This window comes from Oncorhynchus masou, chromosome 23 (genome assembly GCF_036934945.1).
Source record: "Oncorhynchus masou masou isolate Uvic2021 chromosome 23, UVic_Omas_1.1, whole genome shotgun sequence".
NCBI lineage: Eukaryota > Metazoa > Chordata > Actinopteri > Salmoniformes > Salmonidae > Oncorhynchus > Oncorhynchus masou.
Genome location: NC_088234.1, coordinates 56,225,955 through 56,242,384, shown reverse-complemented (window position 1 = coordinate 56,242,384; position 16,430 = coordinate 56,225,955). Strand labels below are relative to the sequence as shown.

Genomic DNA, 16,430 nt, shown 5'->3' with positions numbered 1-16,430 from the left:
ACATTTCCCTTCTACGAGATTATTACGTAAAACATGTACTGCATTCTGGGATTAATGGTGTTCGGTTGCTTCAGCATCCTTGGTTGTTAAAACACATAGCATTCTCTATTGTTTCAAGGGGAGTCGAAGAGCTCAAGGTGCACGACATTTGACCTCAGTCAAGGTGCTTTATTCTTCACATTAAGCCGACAGATGGCTTCACATGGCTTGTCAAGGTAATGTGCTTGGTGTGCTTGAAGGTGAATGTGAAACAGTAGGTTCCTTGTGTTCCAGGGAGATATACTGTGCCTTCGGGAAAAGTATTCAGACCTTTTTTGTAAAATTGATTAAATGTTTTTTTGTCATTAATCTACACACAATACCCCATAATGTCAAAGCAAAAATAGGTTTTTAGAAATGTTTTTTCTAATTTATTAAAAGTGAAAAACTGAAATATGGCATAAGTTATACGTTTTCAGACCCTTTACTCAGTACTTTGTTGAAGCACCTTTGGCAGTGATTATAGAATCGAGTCTTCTTGGGTATGATGCTACAAGCTTGGCACCCCTGTAGTTGGGGAGTTTCTCCCATTATTCTCTGCAGATCTTGGCTAAACTTAAGCATCTATAATAAATAAATACACAATCCTGTCTCGGCGCTCTATGGACAATTCCATTGACCTCATGGCTTGGTTTTTCCTCTGACATTCACTGTCAACTGTGGGACCTTATATAGACAGGTCGGTCTCTTTCCAAATCATGTCCAATCAATTGAATTTACCACAGGTGGACTCCCATCAAGTTGTAGAAACATCTCAATGGAAACAGGATGCACATGAGCTCAATTTCGAGTCTAATAGCAAAGGGTAAATATATATATATATATTTTAATAAATGTGCAAACATTTCTAAAAGCCAGTTTTTGCTTTGTCATTATGGTGTATTGTGTGTAGATTGCTCTTTTTTCTAATCCATTTAGGAATAAGGCTATAACGTAATAAAATGTGGAAAAAGTCAAAGCTCTGAATACTTTCCGAAGGCACTATAGTAGTAAAAGTAGACATGTAGATTTGTACCGTACAGTCGACCTGTGGTAGGTCTGTAGAAGTTCAGAACATATATTGTACAACCCTCCCCAAAGTAAGACCCAGCAAAGAGTGGCATTCATTGAATAGGATGGACTCAACACACATAAAAGAACTGCAAAACACCGCTTGCACTAATCCTTACCGTTCCTGTAACCTCAGTTTGTTTTCCTTCTTCCAAAGATCTTTGAAATCAGTGGAGAACTCATGCCACACAGAAAACAGCGTGTTGGGAGAGACTTCCTTCTCGCCCGCCTTGGCCTTGACTGAAAAGAACATGCTCAGCTCCAAAAAACTGAGGATAGAGAGAACAAAAACATTACATCAAACCCACAATACACTAATTACAATAGTAGATTACAGAAACACTAAGTTATTGTGAAACCACATAGGCTTATAATAAATATGTGAAATGTGAAAGTTAATCTTGGAAAAATAAGAGCATTTCAGAAAAACACTTGATATGGAAGTATGCTAAGTAAAGGTGACTGGGCATTTCAGAACACAAAGAAATACTAGAATGTATTAGCTGGCACAATCACATTCTTTCCTAACTCAATAACATAAAGTGATATTATCCCTCTAAACATAACATTCCAAATTAATAGGTTATAAACCCTTTAAAGGGAATGAATCTCACTGTGCTCAAGTCTCAGAGACAAACACATAAAGGGAGAGAGAGAAAAACACATAAATAAATGGAGAGCGAGAGAGAGAGAGAGACAAACACATAAAGAAAGGAAGAGAGAGCGAGAGAGACAAATATATAACACAAAGAAAAGGAGAGAGACAGAGAGAGACAACACAAAGAAAGGAAGAGAGAGAGAGACAAATATATAACACAAAGAAAAGGAGAGAGACAGAGAGAGACAACACATAAAGAAAGGGAAAGAGACAAACACATACAGAAAGGGGGAGAAAGAGACAACACATAAAGAAAGGGAGAGAGAGAGACAAACACAAAGAAAGGGAGAGAGAGCGAGACAAACACAAAGAAAGGGAGAGAGAGACAAACACAAAGAAAGGGAGAGAGAGACAAACACAAAGAAAGGGAGAGAGAGACAAACACAAAGAAAGGGAGAGAGAGACAAACACAAAGAAAGGGAGAGAGAGACAAACACAAAGGGAGAGAGAGAGAGACAAACACAAAGAAAGGGAGAGAGAGAGACAAACACAAAGAAAGGTAGAGAGAGAGACAAACACAAAGAAAGGGAGAGAGAGACAAACACAAAGAAAGGAGAGAAAAACAAAACAAAGGGAAAGACAAACACAAAGGGGGAGAGAGAGAGACAAACACAAAGGGAGAGAGAGAGACAAACACAAAAAGAGAGAGAGAGACAAACACAAAGGCAGGGAGAGAGAGACAAACACATAAAGAAAGGGAGAGAGAGACAAACACATAAAGAAAGGGAGAGAGAGAGACAAACACATAAAGGGAGAGAGAGAGACAAGCACAAAGAAAGGGAGAGAGAGAGACAAACACAAAGAAAGGGAGAGAGAGAGACAAACAAAGAAAGGGAGAGAGAGAGACAAACACAAAGAAAGGGAGAGAGAGAGACAAACACATAGAAAGGGAGAGAGAGACAAACACATAAAGAAAGGGAGAGAGAGAGACAAACACATAAAGGGAGAGAGAGACAAACACATAAAGGGGAGAGAGAGACAAACACATAAAGGGAGAGAGAGAGACAAACACAAAGCAAGGGAGAGAGAGAGAGACAAACACATAAAGAAAGGGAGAGAGAGACAAACACATAAAGAAAGGGAGAGAGAGACAAACACATAAAGAAAGGGAGAGAGAGACAAACACATAAAGGGAGAGAGAGACAAACACATAAAGGGAGAGAGAGACAAACACATAAAGAAAGGGAGAGAGAGAGACAAACAAAGAAAGGGAGAGAGAGAGACAAACACAAAGAAAGGGAGAGAGACAAACACAAAGAAAGGGAGAGAGAGACATACACACAGGGAGAGAGAGAGAGACAAACACATAAAGGGAGAGAGAGACAAACACAAAGAAAGGGAGAAAGAGACAAACACATAAAAGGAGAGAGACAAACACATAAAGGGAGAGAGAGACAAACACAAAGAAAGGGAGAGAGAGAGACAAACACATAAAGGGAAAGAGAGAGACAAACACATAAAGAAAGGGAGAGAGGGACAAACACAAAGGGTGAGAGAGAGAGAGACAAACACACAAAGGGAGAGAGAGAGACAAACACAAAGAAAGGGAGAGAGAGAGACAAACACATACAGAAAGGGAGAGAGAGACAAACACAAAGGGAGAGAGAGAGAGACAAACACACAAAGGGAGAGAGAGAAAGAAACACAAAGAAAGGGAGAGAGAGAGGCAAACACAAAGAAAGGGAGAGAGAGAGACAAACACATAAAGAAAGGGAGAGAGGGACAAACACAAAGGGAGAGAGAGAGAGAGACAAACACACAAAGGGAGAGAGAAAAAACAAACACAAAGAAAGGGAGAGAGAGAGACAAACACATAAAGAAAGGGAGAGAGAGACAAACACAAAGGGAGAGAGAGAGAGACAAACACACAAAGGGAGAGGGAGAGACAAACACAAAGAAAGGGAGAGAGAGAGACAAACACAAAGAAAGGGAGAGAGAGAGACAAACACATAAAGAAAGGGAAAGAGACAAACACATACAGAAAGGGGGAGAAAGAGACAACACATAAAGAAAGGGAGAGAGAGTGACAAACACAAAGAAAGGGAGAGAGAGTGAGACAAACACAAAGAAAGGGAGAGAGAGACAAACACAAAGAAAGGGAGAGAGAGACAAACACAAAGAAAGGGAGAGAGAGACAAACACAAAGAAAGGAGAGAGAGAGACAAACACAAAGAAAGGGAGAGAGAGACAAACACAAAGAAAGGGAGAGAGAGACAAACACAAAGAAAGGGAGAGAGAGACAAACACAAAGAAAGGGAGAGAGAGACAAACACAAAGGGAAAGAGAGAGAGACAAACACAAAGGGAGAGAGAGAGAGAGACAAACACATAAAGGGAGAGAGAGAGACAAACACATCAAGGCAGAGAGAGAGAGACAAACACAAAGAAAGGGAGAGAGAGACAAACACATAAAGAAAGGGAGAGAGAGACAAACACAAAGAAAGGGAGAGAGAGAGACAAACAAAGAAAGGGAGGGAGAGAGACAAACACAAGAAAGGGAGAGAGAGAGACAAACACATAGAAAGGGAGAGAGAGAGACAAACACATAAAGAAAGGGAGAGAGAGAGACAAACACATAAAGGGAGAGAGAGACAAACACATAAAGAAAGGGAGAGAGAGGGACAAACACATAAAGGGAGAGAGAGAGAGACAAGCACAAAGAAAGGGAGAGAGAGAGACAAACACATAAAGGGAGAGAGAGAGACAAACACAAAGCAAGGGAGAGAGAGAGAGACAAACACATAAAGAAAGGGAGAGAGAGACAAACACATAAAGAAAGGGAGAGAGAGACAAATATATAAAGAAAGGAAGAGAGAGACAAACACATAAAGGGAGAGAGAGAGACAAACACAAAGGGAGAGAGAGACAAACACATAAAGAAAGGGAGAGAGAGAGACAAACAAAGAAAGAGAGAGAGAGAGACAAACACAAAGAAAGGGAGAGAGAGACAAACACAAAGAAAGGAAGAGAGACAAACACAAAGAAAGGGAGAGAGAGACATACACACAGGGAGAGAGAGAGAGACAAACACATAAAGGGAGAGAGAGACAAACACAAAGGGAGAGAGAGAGAGATACAAACACATAAAGGGAGAGAGAGAGACAAACACAACGAAAGGGAGAGAGAGACAAACACAAAGAAAGGGAGAAAGAGACAAACACATAAAAGGAGAGAGACAAACACATACATTTACATTACATTTAAGTCATTTGGCAGACGCTCTTATCCAGAGCGACTTACAAATTGGTGAATTCACCTTATGACATCCATAAAGGGAGAGAGAGACAAACACAAAGAAAGGGAGAGAGAGAGACAAACACATAAAGGGAAAGAGAGAGACAAACACATAAAGAAAGGGAGAGAGGGACAAACACAAAGGGAGAGAGAGAGAGACAAACACACAAAGGGAGAGAGAGAGACAAACACAAAGAAAGGGAGAGAGAGAGACAAACACATAAAGGGAAAGAGAGAGACAAACACATAAAGAAAGGGAGAGAGGGACAAACACAAAGGGTGAGAGAGAGAGAGACAAACACACAAAGGGAGAGAGAGAGACAAACACAAAGAAAGGGAGAGAGAGAGACAAACACATAAAGAAAGGGAGAGAGAGACAAACACAAAGAGAGAGTGAGAGAGACAAACACACAAAGGGAGAGAGAGAGACAAACACAAAGAAAGGGAGAGAGAGAGGCAAACACAAAGAAAGGGAGAGAGAGAGACAAACACATAAAGAAAGGGAGAGAGGGACAAACACAAAGGGAGAGAGAGAGAGAGACAAACACACAAAGGGAGAGAGAGACAAACACATAAAGGGAGAGAGAGAGACAAACACAAAGAAAGGGAGAGAGAGACAAACACAAAGGGAGAGAGAGAGAGACAAACACACAAAGGGAGAGGGAGAGACAAACACAAAGAAAGGGAGAGAGAGACAAACACAAAGAAAGGGAGAGAGAGAGACAAACACATAAAGAAAGGGAGAGAGAGAGAGATAAACACAATGGGAGAGAGAGAGAGAGACAAACACACAAAGGGAGAGAGAGAGACAAACACAAAGAAAGGGAGAGAGAGAGAGACAAACACATAAAGGGAGAGAGAGAGACAAACACAAAGAAAGGGAGAGAGAGACAAACACATAAAGAAAGGGAGAGAGACAAACACATAAAGAAAGGGAGAGAGAGAGACAAACACAAAGAAAGAGAGAGAGAGACAAGCACATAAAGGGAGAGAGACAGAGACAAACACATAAAGAAAGGGAGAGAGAGAGACAAACACAAAGAAAGAGAGAGAGAGACAAGCACATAAAGTTAGAGAGACAGAGACAAACACATAAAGGGAGAGAGAGAGACAAACACAAAGAGAGAGAGAGAGAGACAAACACAAAGAAAGGGAGAGAGAGAGAGAAACACAAAGGGTGAGAGAGAGAGAGACAACCACTTAAAGAAAGGGAGAGAGAGAGACAAACACATAAAGAAAGGGAGAGAGAGACAAACACATAAAGAAAGGGAGAGAGAGACAAACCCATAAAGGGAGAGAGAGTAGAGACAAACACATACATAAAGGGAGAGAGAGACAAACACAAAGGGGGAGAGAGAGAGACAAACACATAAAGAAAGGGAGAGAAAGAGACACACACAAAGAAAGGGAGAGAGAGAGAGACAAACACTTAAAGAAAGGGAGAGAGAGAGACAAACACATAAAGGAAGGGAGAAAGAGAGAGACAAACAGGAGAGAAAGATAAATAGAGGAAGAGAGAGCACACGTGAAAGTGACAAATGCCCTGGTTTTGTGCTTGATCAATACCCGGGAGTTTGGAGGGAACACATTCCTGCCTAGTGTTAACAGAAGCCTGGAGCCAACGCTGTCTACTCTGTCTCTGCTTGGATAAACAACCCAGACACTGGATGTCTTCAGTCTATCACAGGAGCCACAGTAAAGGCCATCTATAGGTAGAGGTACATGTTCCATGTAGCCTGGGGATCTAAACATTGATGAAGGACAGTAAAAGAGTGAACTTAGCTGATAATTTTGTAAGCTGTACTTACAAAATGATCATTGTCACAATGTTATCATACCGAAGCTCTAACAGCTGAAAAAATATAATCAGGTGTATTCTTACATCTTATGAGTGTTCTCTAGTTGTGTTTCTTGTGCCTCCAGATCAGTTTTTGCTGTGAGAGAAAAATAGTCAGAATATAGGCATAATAAGCCCCTCAACAGGACAACATCATACAGTAGGCAAAGGTCAGCAGTAATGGATCATTATAGAACCATGTGGCACTCCATCCCATAAGCTACTGTAGTTACCAGTTCAGTAACTATGGACAACATGAAGATACAATGCGATGATGATAACAATGTGACGCGTTACACATAAGCCATAAACAAGGTTTAATTATTAGTATTGATAAATACGCCACAAAAGTATGTGGACACCCCGTCAAATTAGTGGATTCTGCTATTTCAGTCACACCCATTGCTGACATGTGTATAAAATGGAGCACACCGCCATGCAATCTCCATAGACAAACATTGGCAGTAGAATGAACTGTACTGAAGAGCTCAGTGACTTTCAACGTGGCAATGTCATAGGATGTCACCTTACCAACAAGTCAGTTTTTTACATTTCTGCCCTTCTAGAGCCGCCGGTCAACTGTAAGGGCTGTTATTGTAAAGTGGAAACGTCTAGGAGCAACAACGTCTCAGCCGCGAAGTGGTAGGCCACACAAGCTCACAGAACGGAATTGCCAAATGCTGAACCGTGTAGTGCATAAACATCGTCTGTCCTCAGGTGCAACACTCACTACAGAGTTCTAAACTGCCTCTGGAAGCAACATCACCACAAGAACCGTCCATTGGAATCTTCATGAAATGGGTTTCCACAGCCAAGCAGCCACACACAAGCCTAACATCACCATGAGCAATGCAAATCGTCGGCTGGAGTGGTGTAACGCTTGCCGCCATTGGACTCTGGAGCAGTGGAAGCAGTTCTCTGGAGTGATAAATTACGCTTCACCATCTGGCAGTCCGATGGATGAATCTGAGTTTGGCGGATGCCAGGAGAACGCTACCTACCCCAATGCATAGTACCAACTGTAAAGTTTGGTCGAGGAGGAATAATGGTCTGGGGCAGTTTGTATGCTTAGTTCCAGTGAAGGGAAATCTTAACGCTACAGCATACAATGACTTTCTAGACAATTCTGTGCTTCCAACTTTGTTGCAACAGTTCGGGATAAGCCCTTTCCTGTTTCAGCATGACAATGCCCCCGTGCACAAAGCGAGGGCCATACATAAATGTTTTGTCGGTGTAGAAGAACTTGACTGGCCTGCACAGAGCTCTGACCTCAACCCCATCGAACACCTTTGGGATGAATTGGAACACCAACTGCGAGCCAGGCCTAATTTCCCAACTTCAGTGCCCGGCCTCACTAATGCTCTTGTGGCTGAATGGAAGCAATGTTCAAGCATCTAGTGGAAATCCTTCCCGGAAGAGTGGAGGTTGTTATAGCAGTTGTAGCAACTCCATATTAATGCCCATGATTTTGGAAAGAGATGTTCGATGTCCACATACTTTTGTCCATTCTAGTGTAGCTTATACAATTTCTCATATAGGCAGAATGACTGGGTTTCCCCTGTATAGACAGTTTACACAGGATTTCACACATCAACATTAATAACACTTGCTGTCATTTTCAGGGTTAGTTCATGTAATTGCGTGTTGAACTGACTGCGGTGGCACCACTGGCAAATGAACACCATGGTTTTCAAGGCAAGTGTTCTTTGTGTACATTTAGTATTAATGAGTTCAGGGAATTATTGTGGAATATCCTCAAACAAGATATCCTTAGCCTTAGGAGGATTTTTTCATAATTCGCTCTCTAATTCTCTCTTCCACCCTGTATAAATAAAGATGTTGATTCGACGTACAATTGTAAGGCAACCAGCTGCAATAGGATAGTGAGTTTGCAAAAAAAATTGTGTTAAGCAAACTCACAATCCTATCGCAGCTGGTTGCCTTACAAATGTACAACGAATCAACATCTTATAAAAAAATGTGTATGTACAGTGCAGTTCATTTTCATTGAGATATTGAGGAAGTCTGTGATACTGTAACCAAGGTGTTCTGGTGAACCAGTCTTTGTCTGAGACATGACTTGCATTAGCTCCCTGAGAAAATGCCTATAGGCCAACGTTTTAGCTGAGTGGGCTAACACAGTCTTGTAGTATGCAGACGAGGATGTCAAAGCGAAGGTGAACTGCACCTTAGGTGGTTTGGTGAACCACGCTTGCTCTTGGACTGACAACAGTCTTGTGGCATGCATGCGACCCAGGTTCAAACATATTTAATCTCATCTGAGTGTTTCTCCAGCTATATTGCTTTCACACACAATCCTATATGGTAGATAGATACCATATAAGACATGTTGTTAGTAGCCTTCAAGGGTAGCTTCCAAATCCATAGCAACCTAAAACCTATAGCCTCTTCATAGCCTTCCAAGACATCCACTAAAGTAGACGGGTAGGAATCTTTCTTGGCATGGATCTTCGGCCTGTCTTTATCGAGGGAACATCAAATCACTGCGTGTAATTGAAGCCAGAGCGACATCTAAGAAACCTTGACATGTCCAATGGGACGATCACTTTTGTCCACGGCTCCCTGTACTAAATCATTCTAATACTGATCCTCTCTTCTACATCTGCTTCCTATTGCTCATCAATAACCAATCAGACATCTGAACAGGATGGACATCATCAGATCAATGCAACAGAATAAGAATCAGCAAAGAAGTATGGAATCCATTTTAAATCCATCCAAAATGTCATACAACATGGACTGTATGTGGTGAGTTAATACAGGCCTTCTATACACATGTACACTACCGTTCAAAAGTTTGGGGTCACTTAGAAATGTCCTTCCTCTGTCCAATGTCTGTGTTCTTTTGCCCATCTTAATTTTTTATTTTTATTGGCCAGTCTGAGATATGGCTTTTTCTTTGCAACTCTGCCTAGAAGGCCAGCATCCCGGAGTTACCTCTTCACTGTTGACGTTGAGACTGGTGTTTTGCGGGTACTGCTTAATGAAGCTGCTGTTGAGGACTGGCATCTGTTTCTCAAACTAGACTCTCGAATCTACTTGTCCTCTTGCTCAGTTGTGCACCGGGGCCTCCCACTCCTCTTTCTATTCTGGTTAGAGCCAGTTTGTGCTGTTCCGAGAAGGGAGTAGTACACAGCGTTGAATGAGATCTTCAGTTTCTTGGCAATTTCTCGCATGGAATAGCTTTCATTTCTCAGAACAAGAAAATACTGACGAGTTTCAGAAGAAAGTTATTTGTTTCTGGCCATTTTGAGCCTGTAATCGAACCCACAAATATGCTCCAGATACTCAACTAGTGTAAAGAAGGCCAGTTGAATTGTTTCTTTAATCAGAACAACAGTTTTCAGCTGTGCTAACATAATTTCAAAAGGGTTTTCTGATGCTCAATTAGCCTTTTAAAATGATAAACTTGGATTCGCTAACACAACATGCAATTGGAACACAGGAGTGATAGTTGCTGATAATGGGCCTCTGTACGCCTATGTAGATATTCCATAAAAAATCAGCCGTTTCCAGCTACAATAGTCATTTACAACGTTAACAATGTCTACACTGTATTTCGGATCAATTTGATGTTATTTTAATGGACTTAAAAATGAGCTTTACTTTCAAAAAGCAGGACATTTCTAAGTGACCCTAAACTTTGAAACGGTAGCGTAAGTACCTGTCTAGAGGTTTAAAAATAGATTCTGGACAACACCGAATAAATCTTATCTGACATGGTATGAGTAGGCAACCCTTGTAACCAAGGCAGTAATCAGTCCCCTAAAGAGAGCACGCAGACAATATTAGTAATCTTAATATTTCCATCAGAAACAGATAATCACATGGCCAATGTTCTGTTGGGAGGCACAGAGACTCCATCAAAGGCATCGCATGCATGAGAATCTGTGAAACAAGCGGGGAAAATGGAGCTCGACCAAACAGTGCCGTTCCTACGAGTCCCCTTTCACTGTTATTCTGTGGTTAGTTTCATGGTCAGAAAATAAACAAGAGTGGTGGAAACTGTGGAGCCAGAAACTGTTTAACTCCAGGGTCTGAAATGATAGAAATAACACAAATAAGACATTGCTGTTGTTGCTTTTTTTTGCCGCCTTGGAGGCAACCAGCGAATTTAGTCTGGAGCCTTCCAAGTCACATGTCAGTGTTACGCCGAACATTCCTCTCTCGGAGGACAACCTCGTCATTTGCATCAAAGGGAAAACCCAATATTTATTTCAGAGAGACGCTTTCATCCAGGCTTCCTTTAAAGTTGGACTCAAGGACAGTGAGCAACATAGCAGAAGAGCATGTGTTATAGATTACCAACTCTCATTTGAATACAACATCACTTGAGAAGGGGCCAGTGAGCTCAGAATTACAAGAAGAATGGGAACAGTTAACTAGAAATAGCCTGCTATGTAAAACTGCCTAGAATGATATCCTACATGTTTTAATAGACATGAAAACCAAACCTAATTTTCTCTGTTATGATGAGCAAGTTCCATTCTTTTAAACAGATTTTCTACGCTTTACCTCAGTGTTAAGTAAGTTAAAAGGACTGAGATGCAGGGGTGAAGGTACCCTTTTACAGGAGGTTGTTGAAAGGGTCTGGGAGGGAGGGTGATACACACACTGTGGTCAAATGAAAACAAACATGGTCGATCACAAAGGGAAGGCGCTAGGTGGATTCATCATCAGCGCTCGTTCCACTGCTAATTCATCATCCCTGTTTTAACTGTTCCCAGGGTAAACAGCTTCCTCCAAGTGTTTATTTGATTTCCTGATATGACAGAGGGAGGAATGGAGAGAACGAGAGAGTAAACGAGTGAGGTTGAGAGAGGAGGCTCTTCCAGAGGCCATAAAGTAAAAAGAGAAAGAAAAGAGGTGAAGAATGAACAGGAGGAGGAAGACAAGGACAAACCAGATTGCTATTATAGTTACACTATCTAACCTGTCAGGGTCCAATCCTGTCATATAGCCCTCATTATGTGTTCATGTTTGGCCTGGAAGTACGTCTGCTCTTGAAATGCCTTTCAGACAGAGGTCAAAGGCTCAGCTAACAGGTGCTGCTGCAGCTCATCATAACAGGCACAAAGCTGAAACAATAGCCTTGAGTTATTCAATGCAGTCTGGTGTAAGCAAAGGTCTCCATGGAAACTGCGTTGATTCAAATAAAAATCTAATGAAACTGTATTTGTCACGTACACAGTTTATATCAGGTATAAAATGTGCAGTGAAATGCTAGCTCCCTCAACATTGCTGTACAATAATACAATAAGTTATAAGAAGGTAATATGCATTGCAATAACCTGTATACAATATACAGCATAGATTATGAGTGTATTTACAATATAAAGTGGGAAGTGACTTGGTCGTTCAGTTGAATAAATAGTATATAATAGAACAGCGTTATTGACTGTGTGTGCGTGTGTGTGTGTGTGTGTGTGTGTGTGTGTGTGTGTGTGTGTGTGTGTGTGTGTGTGTGTGTGTGTGTGTGTGTGTGTGTGTGTGTGTGTGTGTGTGTCTGTGTGTCTGTGTGTGCGTGTGTGTGTCTGTGTGTGCGTGCGTGTGCGTGTGCTTGTGTGTGTCTGTGTGTGTGCTTGTATGTGTGTGAGTGTGTGTGTATATGTCTATGTGCTTGTGTGTGTATGTGTCTGTGTGTGCGTGCGTGTGCTTGTGTGTGTCTGTGTGTGTGCTTGTGTGTGTGTCTGTGTGTGTGTGAGTGTGTGTGTGTATATGTCTATGTGCTTGTGTGTGTATGTGTGTGAGTGTGTGTGTGAGTGTGTGTGTGTGTCTATGTGCTTGTGTGTGTATGTGCATGTGTGTGTGTGTCTGTGTGTGTGCGCATGTGCTTGTGTGTAAGGGTTTGATGTGCGGAGAGTCAGTGCAAATAGTCACAAGGTGCAGGTCTGAGCAGGTAGAATGATGATCTCTGCACATCTTTCTTCCAAACACTGTACATTAACCAGAAGAGCAACTGAGACATCAGTCTTGGCAGGACAGATGCAGTGCAGTCTAACCAAAGGTTAGCATGATGATCAACTGCCCATCTCTACACTTTATTCTCTAACACAGATCCAAGATGGCTTCCTCATGTCAGGTATTCTGACACTGAACATAACCCAGTGAAATATCTGAGGCATTAGCCTTCATCTTTGGGGCAGCTACACTTTAGTTGCACCAAGGATAAGGGGTATCAATGATCCTTCTCGAAACTTGACTCTCACTACTTGAAGAACCAAAATGGCGTCCTTTGTCATTGATCAATGGTCCATTTGTCTCAGCCACAACCCAAAATGGCCTAAGTGATGGTTGAGTCATTTGTCAAGTAACCACAACTGGGGCACCTTCACCTCTTGCCTGTCTGTACTCTGTGTTCGCAAAATCACCTTGGCTCAGAAACCCCTCCATCTTCTCTTTAAAGGGTTGCAGGTGCTCTTCAGAAGAGACCTGACAGACCTTCTCCGTCTCGGCCGAGCATGCTGGAGTGGAGGAGGACAAAGAAGGAAGAAAAAGAACGAGACAGCTTGTAAAGACTATTTTTGACATTACAGTATTACACTCTACCTGTTTGTGTAATTGGGGCTAATTACTGTACATAATGTGCATAACTGATGTGGATTGGGCAAAGGCAAACTAACCAGTAATGATGCATTCCCATTCACCCTAATACTCTTCTCCAAACAATGAGTGATACCCATGGAACCTGCAGACCCCTTAAACGTCCCTTGGCGCACCCCAGAGTCACGGTCCATCAGTGCCCATGATGAATCCAAAACATGCCTGCCAGAGTTCTCAGAGTTAATTGGTTGACCATATGGCCCCCTCTGTGGAGCTAGCTGTTGTCCTAAGGGCCATCCAAGCCCACTGCTGTGGGATGCCTACTAATTAACCTAATCCCCAGGCAACTGTCATCGAAGCCCACATCTGTTGCAACACTCAGCTGTTCCCTCTAAAGTAAAGAGACTCCTACAGTATGTCATGAAGCATTTATGTTCATCATCATGGTACTCTGCCATTGGGAATGAGGACATGAGTCAGTCTCCCAGTGGACCTTGGAAACCTGATAATCGGAAGCTTCACAAGATTGATTGCAGTGCAGTAAAAAACAATAGGAGCCTTGGTTTAACAGTAAGATACATAAAACATGATAGAGAAGAGAGGAGATTTGGGTGATTATTCTTGATTGACACATATAAAATAGATGCACTCTGTTAGCGTTAATGTTTCCCCACCTGTAGACCCATATAATGTGCTGTAAGTGTTGAATGAGTCAGTACTGACTAATGAATATGATAAGTATTTCCCCATTCAGTCATTCAATCGGTCGCACAGGGATTTTGTTTTCAACCAATGAACTTGGCTTTAAGTGTGTAATCTGATTTCCACACTTCATCAGGGCTTTTTGTTGGGAAAAAACTTGACAGACTTCAGCCTTAGTCAGTAATTCCCTGTAAACCTCTAAAACATTTTTGTAAGTGCTACCTGGACTTGTATTTTATGCGAAGTGACCTAGTATTTAGGTTGAACTATTATGAAAAGGATACACAGACTATATTCTGTTCTTGCTCAACTGGATGACTGTCAAACAGTATTGCTACCCACCCAGTACACTGATAGTTTTGAAGGGTTTAATTATGGGACCTTCAGATCTTATGGTTTGTAATGTGAGTATGCAGGGGGTAGCATAAATAAGGCGGCCTCTCCAGGTCCTTGACCCACTCTGAGGGGCCTGAGCTGGGGCACACAGGTAGGAGAAGCCCCTTGAACCTGGCTTGTTTGGCTCTCTGTGTTGTGATTCTACAGGAGTCTGCTCCTGACTCTCCATCTGGTTTGGTGGTCTGTACGACAAACAGATGCTATCTGTTGGCCCTGTGCTGTGATCAAAACATCACTATGGCTGGGCACACTTGGAAGATTTTCCCATGATAGAGATACAGGTATGCATTTCACCTGAGTTATACTTTCATAAATCCTACACAATGGGTCATAAATATGATGTGACACCTGTCATAATCAACATTGACTCAGGTTTACTACCTGGTGTTGGTGACATACAGTCCAAGGTTTGTCAGTGGAGCTCCAAATGGAGATAATATATTTGTGGGATCCAGTCTCACCTTTGAGGTCTTTCCTTAGCTTGCGTAGATCTCTCTGAAAGTCCTCAAACTTCATCTGAGAGGCCTGGAAGAGATCCTGGGGTTCAGGGAGAGGGTAGACACAGGTCTCTCTACCTGCGTCCTGACAACATACAGACACACAGTCAAAGTCAATCATCATCAAAGACCAGAACAACCCTCTCCAGCATACATCTCAGTTAACATTGGGCTGGATGTCTCGACCATTCTTATCAGTAGTCCAAACATTCCCAGTAAGATAAGGTTGCAATGGTGGTAGTGGTTATAGTTGTCAGCTAGAGAGGAGCCATTATAATCAAAGAATACGTTTATCCTGTCAATCAGTGTTACCAGGGAGCCATTAGGAGCCCAGAACAGTGTCGTGTAGGTTGATTTTGGCAACATACTCTCGCCTGAGTTCATCTCATCTGGCTAACCTAATTATTTACAATAGGCCCCCTTTGGATTCTGTGCCAGCTAACGTGCTACAGGTCGAGTTGAACTGAGAAAAGGAAAGGAAAATAAATAATTTGATTAAAAAAATAAGCCACGCTATCCTCTGGCGAGAGAGAAGATGAAAAGGGCTCTGGAAAGATATCCCAGCAAATCAGAGTAAATCAGAAAGTGATTCAAATAAACAGGAACTAGAACATACCTCATCAAAGTGCCTTAGATAGTAAGCAACGATGAATGACAAAAGACTCTGAGAGTTATCCTGAAAGAGAGACAGTTGAAAAGATCCAAATAAATAAACTGTAAATCCTTTTTGTCATTATTCTAATCATTTTAGAGCAGAATGTTCTAATTTGTATGGAGAAAACATCTAAAGAGGACTTAGAAGCAATGCATCAAACACAAGTGAAACCTCTGCTGGGGAAAGTGTCATAACTTAACGCTGGTAACTTGTCTTATATTCTTTATGGGCACCTCTCTGGGATTCCAATACTGAAAACACTGAGCACTATGTTCTTACAGGACAGCACTGGCAGTACACCAAACATCTAACAAGCAGTCAGTCACTCACTCATTTGGGGACAAAGACATTCCCTATGCATCGTAATAAGGCAGTTACGGTCAGAGCTTAACATACACTCACACTGCTCTTGACGTCCTTGAGTTTGGGCAGGATGTCCAGAGTGAAGCCGTCAGCCTGCCCGCGCGATCGGTTCCCTCCGTTCATGAAGTTCCCAAAAGCTAAGACAAGACCTAGCACCTGCATCACACACTGACCTCTCTGCAGAGTCTGATACGCAGCATGGGGAAAGACAGAGACAAGGAGTTGAGGAAGGGGTGGAGAAGGGACGAGAAGGAGAAAGGGAAATATATAAGAGAGAGGTAGAGAAGCGGGAAGCAAAGTGACAAGAAGAAGAAGAAAGAAAAGAGGATAGAGAAACAGAAGATCGAGAAAGGGAAATAGACAAACTGAAGAAGAGCAAGAGATAGTTCAGTTCAGTGCATCTGGTCTCTCGGAGGCATACTGTATATTATCCCTC

General features: G+C 42.0%; 1 protein-coding gene across 1 annotated transcript in view; it reads right to left on the bottom strand.

Annotated features, from left to right (window-relative positions):
* LOC135511082 (formin-2-like) overlaps window positions 1–16,430 on the bottom strand; it is a 49,796-nt gene that overhangs the window by 2,431 nt on the left and 30,935 nt on the right. The window contains exons 11-16 of the mRNA XM_064932592.1: window positions 16,034–16,180; window positions 15,593–15,652; window positions 14,941–15,061; window positions 13,210–13,302; window positions 6,863–6,914; window positions 1,209–1,358 (exon numbers count right to left, since the gene is read on the bottom strand). Coding sequence (XP_064788664.1) covers window positions 1,209–1,358; window positions 6,863–6,914; window positions 13,210–13,302; window positions 14,941–15,061; window positions 15,593–15,652; window positions 16,034–16,180 — 623 coding nt within the window. The remainder of the gene's footprint in view (window positions 1–1,208; window positions 1,359–6,862; window positions 6,915–13,209; window positions 13,303–14,940; window positions 15,062–15,592; window positions 15,653–16,033; window positions 16,181–16,430) is intronic.